The 11,956-nt window shown below is 42.4% G+C and overlaps 1 protein-coding gene across 1 annotated transcript in view; it reads right to left on the minus strand.

Annotated features, from left to right (window-relative positions):
• Positions 1-11,956, minus strand: part of tmem131 (transmembrane protein 131) — a 47,566-nt gene that overhangs the window by 2,902 nt on the left and 32,708 nt on the right. The window contains exons 27-35 of the mRNA XM_080734688.1: positions 11,548-11,690; positions 10,586-10,772; positions 7,039-7,224; positions 5,662-5,817; positions 4,177-4,634; positions 3,809-3,993; positions 771-901; positions 566-684; positions 322-474 (exon numbers count right to left, since the gene is read on the minus strand). Coding sequence (XP_080590814.1) covers positions 322-474; positions 566-684; positions 771-901; positions 3,809-3,993; positions 4,177-4,634; positions 5,662-5,817; positions 7,039-7,224; positions 10,586-10,772; positions 11,548-11,690 — 1,718 coding nt within the window. The remainder of the gene's footprint in view (positions 1-321; positions 475-565; positions 685-770; positions 902-3,808; positions 3,994-4,176; positions 4,635-5,661; positions 5,818-7,038; positions 7,225-10,585; positions 10,773-11,547; positions 11,691-11,956) is intronic.

Raw genomic sequence — 11,956 nt, forward strand, 5'->3', positions numbered from 1 at the left:
TCAAAAATAGCAGATCTACAAGCTCGCAGCGCGGCACTCGGTGCCGCGCTGTGAGCTTGTATATCTGCTATTTTTTAACAGATAAGGCATAAAATAATGGTTAAAGAGGTTTAAATCTAAAGTCACACAGATATGCGTTCAGGTCTAAATGGGAATACGTCATGAAATGGCGTTTTGCTAACCTTTTGGCATCTATTGTTAAGTATGACCTCGTTATGAAAGGTTTGAAAAAAGAAATCGTTTCACCAGGTCTTCAATCAAAAAGGTTTATCCAAAGGGAAAGAACGGCGATATACTGTAGATTCCGGCCACATGACTTACGGTTGCTGCCTTTGGGGAGAGGAAGGTCCCATTCTGGAGAAGCCAAATCCTTCTCGCCCTCGGAGCTGCTGCTGTGGCCAGGCTCGGGGACAGAGCCGTTAGACAGCGACTTGACGAGCAGAGAGGGACGGCCATCGTCCAGCTTCACCGCCACTGCACGACAGAAACAAATGTTAATACTCCACCATCACAGGGCTGTAGTAGTAATAACACAAGTCATCCAGTTTTCAGTGAATGAACTTACATCTCTGTTTCTGCAGGGTTCGCGTCTTTGGGGCGCTGGTGAGAGGGTGAAGCACTTTAGATGTGAAACTCTTGCGCTGTTTATTTTCCAGGGGTGTGACATATGGTAGTTCCAGTGAACTGTGAACAAAGATTTGCATTCAATATCAGTGTCAATTTTAAGTGGATTTTAAAGTGAGAAAAACAACAAAATTAAATTCACAAACCTGGATTTCTCTACTTGGCTCTCTTTCTTTGCCGGTGCTTGCTTCTTGTTTTTTGGCTTGATGAGGAAATTTTGAGTTTCTTCTTTCCCCTTTTCTGCGGCTGATGTTCGTCCTTTCTTTTTAGCAGGTTCCTAGACAGGAAAAACAGGATTTTTTAAATATGGGGTGAACATTCTATAAGCTCACAATGTGTCACGTTGCAAGCTTGTAGATCAGCGATTTTCTCTGAAAATGCAGAGGGAAATACTAGTGGAGTGGACAGGTCTAGCATAGAGCCCTGCAGATCTCCAGTCAACTAAGTATAATACAGTCTCATGAGTACATAGGTATAGTGCAATGGTTCTCAACCTTTTCAGGCCGTGACCCCCAAAATAATCATATTTTAACTGGGGACCCCACACTCCGACGAGCACTAAGAATTGAGGTACAGTATTACATTTTGTATAACACGGTAGTGAACATTTTCACAATTTCTGCCTCTAATATTTGACAATTTGACCAAAGTTTAATTTGTCATTTTAGATATATTAAAAAGTCCATACATTCAGCGGCGGGAACATAGGGGGCGCGTGAGTGCTTGAGCGTACTGTTATGAGAGCCCATTGATTTTTCGCCGACAATTCCTAGCACTCAGTCGTTCGCCCCAAACTGGCCAAACTGCATTCCTGGCACTCGGCCGATATCACACGTCGGCTTTGTCCCTTTCGAGGGCGTCACCCAGCGTCATAGCCCGCCTCCACATCCTGGCTGTATGTCTACTCTGTGTGATGTAGCCATGTAGCTCTACAGTATTCTACCCCCACCTCCAAAATAATTAAAAAAAAAATCTCAACTGAACTGTTCTTATGCCTCATTCACATAGGGAGCAGCAAAGCTAAAGTTTTGCTTGCTTGGTCAATGTTATCTCAATGGAAACCAGCTTTAAAGATACAGGAGATACACAGAACAAAGCTTTGAAAGCTTTAAAGCTGGTTTCCATTGAGATAACATTGACCAAGCAAGCTAAACTTTAGCTTTGCTGCTCCCTATGTGAATGAGGCATTATAGTATTTTATCATGCCAGTAAAGCTCCTTTGAATTACATATAATTGATGTAGCCTAAAGCCTATTTGATTGATTGAAGGCTTTATTAGAAGTTTGCATAGGAAAATGTACAGTTTCATGACGGTACAGTTCACTGGTACAAGGTCTACTAAAATGAGATCCTGAAAAGACTAAGCTTATTTCAACAGGAAACCATTAAAGTATATCATATAACATTGAATGACACAGACGAATAGAACACAGTACTATGCAGTAGATATGTAAAGAAAAGAAAATGAGAGAGAAAAAATATATAATAAAAGAGAAAACAGTAAGTCTAAACAATCAGTAAGTACAAAGAAGGGGAAGGGGAAATTAAGTCACCCAGTTAAGGTTACAGGACAGTAAGAAAAATAAAAAGGACTGTTGTGTACAGCCGAGTGTCGAGAACAGTTTGAAAAAAAAAAAAAACACAACACAACAAAGAATAGTAGTGCTTAACGTTTCTATAATGGATTGCAATTTTAAGTGACTTTTCTAAGCATATTGCAAACTCAAAGAACTTACAATGGTCCATTCATCCAAACATTAGGAACTACTTATCAACACAGTGCCAAAAAAATATAAATACACAAATATACAGTAGGTCTATACAGTATAGACCTAAAGCCTAGCTTTTCCTTTTTGTAGGCTTTTTATGTTATACCAATACTTTTGGACTTTTACTCAAGTAAGCATGCCAGCATTTTTAATTCAGGACTTATATTTGTAACAGAGTATTTCTATATTGTAGTGATAGGCCTACTAACTAAAGTGATACTAAATAAAACTTTTTCCCCCCACTGATCAGCAAAGCAAACTAGCGTCCAATCCTGTGCCGAGGTGCCCTTGTCCACGTTCCTGATAAATAAATGGTAGGTACTAAAAAACTAAAAAATACTGTACTGCATGATGCAAGGTTTACTATAATAGGCTAATTGTAATTTACTGTAGCAATATTGTTGTCAATGTCATGGTTGTAATACTTTTTTTTTTATTCCCCTCTCCCCCTTTTCATTTATAGAGATCCATGATGGCCAAGCAGCACTGCAGCAGGCACAGTGAAGGTGACAGACCGCGATCAGGGAGGGAGAGATGTTTCATCCACATTTTTTTTGACAATATTTATTAGGGTTTTTTTTCTCTTTTTCTTTTTACACAGAAAATATTACATAAAAAAAAAAAACATGTTCCTCCACAATTAAAATAGACAAAGATCTTGGGAAAAAAAGGTCTGTTTCTGCTTGTAGCATGTTAATGTAGGTGCAATATCATGCATTAATTACTGTGTTAAGATGTTGAAACACACTGATTGCTGAAAAGTCATGATTGCTCGTGTGTCATAAAAAATTCCTACAGTGCATTCATTTTATGACATCGTTATCGTACCACTGTACTATTGGCAAACTGTAAATAAAGTACTCAATGATGGAAAAAAAATGCCTTTTCTTTTGCTGACATGAAATGGGATATTTTGATACCAATACGTTTGTACATTTACAGTTACTCAAGTATAGGCCTGTCTGCATTTTTAATTCAGGCTGCTCTGTTTCATTGGTTTTCAATTAAATTCAAAGGAGCTTTATTGGCATGATACCAAAGTGTCACAAAACTGCTGAAAATGGGGAACATATTAGCGTTGTGGGTTTTCAGTGCCCTCTAGTGGCCAAACATAGCAATGGTCATTATTATCATTTTGTCTAAGCGGCTGGCCGAGCAGGCAGGCAGGCGGGCGGGGGCGGGGGCGGGGGCGGGGGGGGAGGCGGGGTCAAAAACGAGCACCCATTTGAATATTGAAACGTCACCGCCCCTGCATACATTGTTACTTTAGAAATATGCATACACCCTCTACACACTTACACTTTATGTTGGTTTGTTCACTGTTGAGTGAGAAAACAATGTTGCACCTTAAGTTAATCATGGGGTTAACCCGACCCGCAGGTTGAGAACCACTGGTATGGTGTATGTGTGCGTACCTCTTTGAGGCCAGCCTCTACATCGGGATTGGAGGTCTCTGTGGTGGTGGAGGAGCTGTCGTCGTTGTCAGCCAAGGGGTCTTTCACTTCATCTCCCTGAGGCTTAACCTTTGCTTTTTTCTCCTTTTCCTCTTTCTTCCGTTGGGCTTTTGTTTTACCCCGCAACTTCCCTTTGGACTCCAATACTGTGAGAAAAATGGAAGTAATGTGTATTATCACATCATAATTCTCCCGTTCTGCTTAAAAGAAACCCTTCTCCTTTTTCTTAACCTCTGCAGGCAGAACTAGAACACTGACAGGTAAGAAAGGGCCCACCCTAGTGGTCATAATAATAATAAAATACAAGTGATTAGTATAAATGTGAATACCTTTGTTTTGTGTCATTTGACAGTTCTGCTCCTGTAAAGCCCCCAGGGTAGGCAGCTCTGGACGGTCCAGGTCATTGTCCATGGCCCCTAGTAAGTTTGTGAAGTCTGCGTCCTCAGGACAGAGACCTCTGTGGGGCAATGCCGACCCGGCTAAGCTTTGACTCTGGAGGTCCAGGAGGCCTACCGGCTGCTGCTGTGGCTGCTTGGAGTTCCGAGTCTTGCGATTGGTGAGCTGGCATGCAGCCTGAGGGCCCTCCTGGCCTGCGCTGGTACTGCCTTTGGTCAGCTGGTGGGACGAAGCAGCTTGCATAGATGAGCGACCAAACCCTACTCCTCTGGCCCTCTGGCTCTCCGGGTCCGATAAGGCCCTGCCCTGCCGGCCCCCGACCCGGGACGCCCCGCTGCCAGCCCCATATAAACATCTGGAGTTCTGCTGCGAGTCACTGTAATCATTCAAGCTGAAAGTGAAGGGAAAGGTGTGGGTAAATATCTATTACGCATGTTCAGCTATTACCATATTTAAATGGAGACTGATACAAATGTAAAAAAACAGCACCAGAAAGTAAAAATTAAAACATGAGATGAAGCTAAGCTGTAAACCTGTGCGGTCGCTCACAGGATAAACATGTCTTCACTGGAGCTTTAACCCATTAAGGCCTGGAATTATTTTAAACTTTACTTTAACTTTACCTCAGTGTTTCTCAAACTTTCAAATTTCAAGGTCTCCCCTTAACTCTGACAGTGTACAAATGGAACCAAATGGACCCTTTAGGGTTCATTTGGTTCCATTTGTACACTGTCACTTTGAGAACCACTGCTTTAGCTATTGAAACATATCAGCTCACAGCTAATTCTAGGGGTCCTTGAGAACCACTGATGTAGAAACATGCCTTTTTCAAAAAACGTAGTAGGATTTAGAAGACATTTATATAATTGGGTCAAAACTATCCAAAGACTTGCTCAAATGTTCACGATTTTTCAAAAAAATAGCAGATCTACAAGCTGTTATATCTGCTATTTTTTAATAGTTAAAGCATAAAATCGAACCTCTGTTCGAAGTGGAGCTGTGTGTGTGTGTGTGTGTGTGTGTGTGTGTGTGTGTGTATTGCAGTTGATGCTCAGGGCAGGCTAGACTCAACAGCACCTCTCTGGTCACCCAGGGTTACTACAAACAGGCTACATACAGACCCACAGACCCACCCACCCACATACCCACATACCTACACACACGGCCACGTATAGGGAGCTTGTGTTCCACACAGCTCCAAAAATGCATTAATGATAAAGAATAGAGAAGAGACTAAAAGCCCCACTAGCAGTTCCTAGTGGCCACACTGCTCCATGGTATAAAAGTGGCTTAAACTGGCAGAGAAACATTGCTTAGGGCGGTAACTCAATCAATTATTCATTCGATCAATTATTACATCAATAATTTAATTAAATTATCGATCATCACATTAAGACATTACCCCGTCCTTAACTTACTTTGTATCACTGTGAATTTGTGCTATATCCCTGAAATCAAAGGGTCGCCCCGTCTCCAAGGTAGAGTTGGACTCCACAGACAGGCGTCTCCTGAAAGGCTCCCATATGCCCTGAGCCTCCAGGTAGGCTGTGATGATGACCAGCAGGAACATGGAGCTAAAGACAGGGGGGGGGGGGAGCACATATTATGGATATTCAATCCTTCAAGAGAAACTATCATGATTTTCTATCATGATAGAAAATCATAACTATATCTTTATACGGACGCTGTCGGGCAGAAACCTTGCATCGCCATATTTTATCTTTTTATGTTATTTCATAAATGAATGCCCTATGTCATACCCTCGTCATACAACAGTGTCTTGCGCAAGTAGCGAAATAAGACAATCTACAAGTTCACAAGGAGTTGTGATGCAACGTGTGTAGATCTGCTATTTTTGCTGTGAGAAAAATAAACTCTCTTGAACCATTTTGAAGATTCTCACCTAATGACATGCCCAAAATAGGGATCCCAGGTTGAAAGTGGTTAAGTCTGTCAGTGAACGAATGAATAGTTGAATGAATAAAATACTCTTTGAATAATGCACAGTGTGACATTACAAAAAGCATTTTCTTTTAGCCTGATCGAAAAGGTCTAGGTAGAAGTTTGTAGCTTATTAGTGCCTATATACTGGGGGCTTTTATAAATATTGAACCAATCCAAATAATTACCAAGAACCTGTTAATAAATCATACTTACATTGGAATCAGTGGAATACAGGTTATTTTTTTCCATTGCCTGAAAAATAATGGTTTCCGCCAAACAGCAACAATATATTTGTTGTTGGGCTGAAGTTCCATTAGCAGCCATAAAACAGAGCAAGCAGTGTTCTTTCTGTTTCTGAATTGCCACTGAACTTGTGCTTGGTGGCCGTGACATTGTCCTTGTTTGCCGGCAAATATATCTTGATTTCAGCAAATATTAAATCAGTTTGGTATACTGTAATGGCAGAGACTGAAAAAAGCCAAAAACAGACAGAAGGGGGTATTCTAACTGCCAATATGGATTCTATAATATATAAATACTGTTGCTTCTATGAACAGAAGAGCACAAAAGGTCTGTTTTGAAGTGCCTATTGACATGAGTTTAGGCCGGTCAAATAAGGTTAAATGTTTATTTCAGAATATCTATCATAATGTTAGGAAATAGAATTACTGTGGAATATGTGCTAGCAAAAAATATCAACAAAACGGTCAGCTGCACTGACAGCTCAGTATTGTATTTCATTTGGCCTCCCAAGTCCCAACTAGCGCCATGGTGCAGAGACACACCACGGCCAGAAGGTGTCACTGTTGGATAAGGGCTGTGTGTGAGCGGTGTGACGGTGTGACACTCACCTCATGAGCAGAGACACTATGATGTAGATCTCCAGCTCCCAGCTGGGTCTGGGCAGGGTCTCTGTGCACGCCGCCAACATGTGGTACGGCAGGGAGGCGTTGAGGACAAACACAAACTCGGAGCCACCGCACGTCACCAGCTTCAGCTCCCGGATGATACGAGACGACGTGAAATCAGGTGTAAACCTACGAGACCAGGAGAGTTTCCATGAATGCGTGCAACACAAAAACACCAATATCTCACTGCTAAGCGGCAGCCGCATTTGTTCCAATACAGGGACACCTCGAGGGCATTATACTGTACATTTGACTTTTTTCCATCTTCAATCCCAGCTTGGTTCTCAAAGTGGATTTCAGGGACTCTCTAGGTTCCTTTATGGGGGTCTAAATTGACCCTTACAAGTCTGTAACTTTGACAGTGTACAAATCTGTCACTGTCAAAGTTAAGGGGGACCTTCAAATTTCAAAGTTTGAGAACCACTTGCTATATACTATAATAAAATTTAGAAATACTGTTCCTATGAAACAGTGTGGGCTCGCTCATGACTATGTTCTGCAGCGTGCCAACTGTCATGTGAAGGTTTTGTACTGTCTGCGACGGAACTCACTATATAAATAACTGCCTTTATACTGTCTGCGACGGAACTCACTTCCGTCGCAGAAGTGGGCCTTTCAGGCGAGCCCACAATAATGAGGATAACATAGTGTTCTCGCCTTTCAGGCGAGCCCACAACAATAACTAAAATAAAAACTCTTAATCAAATAAATCGTTCTTCATTTCTTATGTTTGCCAACATGACTATATTCTGCAGCGTGCTGACTGTCATGTGAAGCTCAAACAATACTCCAGCTAACACCACTCCCAGATTTGTTTCCACCAATTGAGCCTCATTGGCTAATTTGCCTTTGTACTGTCTGCGGCAGAAATATGCGGCGGAACTCACTATATTATCTATCTATAAATGCGACAAATCTCTGTCTGTTTGTTTGTTTGTAATCCGCGTATCTCGAGAACCGTTCGTCCCACCGGCTTCAGATTCGGCACGCGCGTTCCCCGCCGCCGCGCGGAGTGCAGTGCCGGGCCTCGACCCGACCCGACTCGCGGTTTTCCGAAACCGGCGCGAAACGTTCGGAATCTCCTTATGCGGAGCTGATTGTTGACATCAGGCTGTTCCGGAGGAAATCGGCGCAAGCGCTGAGTCATTGTGACATCACTTCATAAAAGGCTCTGACATCACGTACGCCACATGAGTCAACACAAAATCTCCGCCGCCGCGCGGAGTGCAGTGCCGGGCCTCGACCCGACCCGACTCGCGGTTTTCCGAAACCGGCGCGAAACGTTCGGAATCTCCTTATGCGGAGCTGATTGTTGACATCAGGCTGTTCCGGAGGAAATCGGCGCAAGCGCTGAGTCATTGTGACATCACTTCATAAAAGGCTCTGACATCACGTACGCCACATGAGTCAACACAAAATCTCTGTGAATGTGTATGTATGTATGTAATCCGCGTATCTCGAGAACCCTTCTTCCCACCGGCACGCGCGTTCTCCAGATATGGGCATAAAGTCTGACATCAGAGTTTTCTGCAACCGGTACTGTGTGTGCAGAGATCTTCATATATGGGCATAAGTGGACAAAGACAAACAGATGGTCAAAACGGGTCCTATGACAGGTATATTGGGGTTTGCATTATTCATTCCCTATTTCAAATTCGGCACGTGCGTTCCCCACCGCAGCAGGTAGTGCAGTGCTCGGCCTCGACCCGACCCGACCCGATACACGATTTTCTGGAACCAGCACGAAAGGTTCGGATTCTGATGTCTGACATCAGGATTTTCCGGAACTGGCACTGTGTCTGCATAGATCTCCATATATGGGCATAAAATGGATGCAGACAGACAAATACAGATATCTCCATATATGGGCATAAATGGACACAGGCAAACAGATGGTCAAAGATCTCCATATATGGGCATAAAGTGGACGCAGACAGACAGATACAGATTTCCTAATAATGATGACTCAAACCAGGAAATCCGGTACATTTCCCCATCTTGAAATTCGAACTCACTCGATTTTTTGACCTCCACATACCAGTAACTGACAACATTGACGCGTCATCATGGGTCACCAGGTCATTATTAATGCACTGTTCCGTGTAATGAAAATCACACCCTGCAGTCACACTACGAATACTGTTCCCGAAGAATCTTAACTATTTATTTACCTATTTATATTATGTAGTGTGGTGTCACATGAGGCAGATGTGACCATAAACAAACCCGAAATGACTCAGACAACTATAAATATTAATTTAGGTGTCTGACCATCTGTCAGCATGCTGACATCACTGATACTAAACAGTGTCGCCGCCATGGTAACCGCCGCATGCTGAAACAATGCCCGACATTTGGAGATGATGTCTGCTGTCTGTCTGCATGCTGACATCACTGATAATATACAGTGTCGCCACCATGGCTGTCTGTCTGCATGCTGATGTCATACTGATGTCATAGTCGTGACATCACAGACTGATACAACGGACATCAATGGTGACTGTTCTGCCCAACGGGCACCGGTCTGGGTTCTCCAACATTACTTCTGAGACTCCTACATTCAATCCCTCATATACTGTGGGTGTGCATACCCCCGGGCGCAGGACTAGTAACCATACACACACACCTGATATGCCCATATATAGGCATGGATATCCGGTTGCCCAGAGCCACAGATCCGACCCCTACTATGCACATACAGTATACGGTCATGTGCATATATGGGACCGTCTGACTTCAGTCTATGATTGCAAGTACAGTACTGTGACGTCAGCACTGTGTGTCTGCCTATGCCTAGGTCATTGCACGGGTGATATGGGCATATAGTATTTACATTTCAAGCAACATATCCATGCCAAGGGTGTAGAATACACACCAGCCCCTTCACATTATATACAGGCATTTGAGACAGATAGCAGACAGAGTATTGTCTGGCACTAATATGGTAGCAAACCAAGAACTGTCTTGTATAAATGTCTGAGTATAAGTCACTGTGGTGAGTCAGAGCATTACAATATCGGTACTGAAGCTTGAAGGAAGCATGGTCAGCTGGAGACACTGAGTGGAGGTATGCATTACATAAGACATCACCATAGTGCAGCACAGATTTAAAAAAAATGATGATTAAGAACAGTGATTTAACTGTTGACCAGGCCTATGAGGTATCTCAACAGTCACAGCTACATCATTCTCCATGGTATGCCATGGTATGACACAATGTAATTCCCTTTTTAAGGTCAATTGGAGCGAAGGAGAAGTAGATGAGATAAAGCCTACAGAGGAACAGGGTGACATTTTATTTCCTCAGCCTTACTCACCAGAGTGGCTAAAGGTGAGTATTAATAGGGTGGTGATGATGGAGAGACCACATCCACCGTTTTGGCACAAAAACCACATTGTTATCCTGTCTATTTATAAGAACGCAGAGCGATTTTAGAGCTAAAACAATTCTGCAAACGTAGACATAGACACAGCGGTTCTATTGGCTTACAGTATGACGAGGTCCTTCGAAGCGTTTGGTTTGAGTGTAAACTCTTGACAGTTGAGAACTTTGAAGCCATATCCTTCACAAGGCTTCCCGTTGATTTCTGCTGATCTGATGTAGATCGGCAGCAGGCCCGTGTTTTCTACTTTGAATATTCTTCTGAGAGTGAAGTTTGGCTCTTTGACTTTTGTCTCTGAAAGAGAAGAGATTGAAATGTGTGTTATGGTAACGCCAAGTCATGAAACTATCTCCAGGTGAAACATTTTCTATAGCTGATATTATGTACAAACCTGTACATTTACATGTTTGTGCTCTGCCATTGGACCAACTCTGTCACACTGCTGATTATGAGTTTTATGGTTTAATGTTGATTATTTTACATCTGCTTTTCACATTGAAATGGTTTTACTTTCCATGTTAATCAAATGTTTAATTTATCAGTATTGGGCTTCATTTTGAAAGGCTACAGCCCTATCTATGTGGGTCCAATTAATTTAGATATTAAAAATAAAAATAGTTTAATTGAAGTATAATAAACTAATTTAACCACTTAAAGCCTTCATACATAATTGACCTGGGTCAATGGAGGTAAGGTCTATACTTGGAACCCTCCTTTTTTTCCCTCTACACCAAATCTTTTCACTGAACATCTGAGCTAGATCTGCTGTTTTCAACAACGTTTGCCTATTTTCAAAAAATATTCTCTGCATATTTTGAAAGGCCAATAATATGCTAGTGTTCAAGTGGTTTAAGTATAGGTCATAGATTAAGTTGAACAGCCAACCCACCAAGACTGTGTATTCTATTTCAGTGTGTTTTGGAGACCAAAGGCTTCTAGTTTGAGCGTGGTAAACTGGCTCACTATAGGCCGACAACTACTTTTCAGAGTTCCATGCAGGTGCTAATGAAATCTCCCGTTCAGTGCCTGTTGCTTGACGTAGAGAAAGGCTCCAGCCATCCAAACTCACTCTCTGTGCAGTCTTTAAGCAGGGCTTCCGTCATCTTAAACCTCAGCGAGCTGCCTTGTCCCGGGGGCTTCCCAGCCACCTTCAGGCTCTCCGTTGTACCGTGGCCTTGTAGCACGATCGTGTCAAACACTGTCAGGTTATTCCTAAGCAAACAGGCAAATGTCAACACTCGGTGCTCTAAAGTCTGAGTGTTACTGCACGAGTAGGAGAGTAAAGCTTGATGTACTCACTGTTGCTTATAAATCATGATGTAAGTAAGTTATACGCTTTTGTTAAAAAACGAATTAAATAATCTCCAGCTCATTAGTAAACAAACAGAAAAATGTCCAGGTCAAGATACCAATTTTATCCATTCAGGAAACAGAACCCCACAAATGTCATTTATCAGCTTCAATTGTATAGTTTTACA

Source organism: Nannobrachium achirus (assembly GCF_963921795.1).
Source record: "Nannobrachium achirus genome assembly, chromosome: 1".
NCBI lineage: Eukaryota > Metazoa > Chordata > Actinopteri > Myctophiformes > Myctophidae > Nannobrachium > Nannobrachium achirus.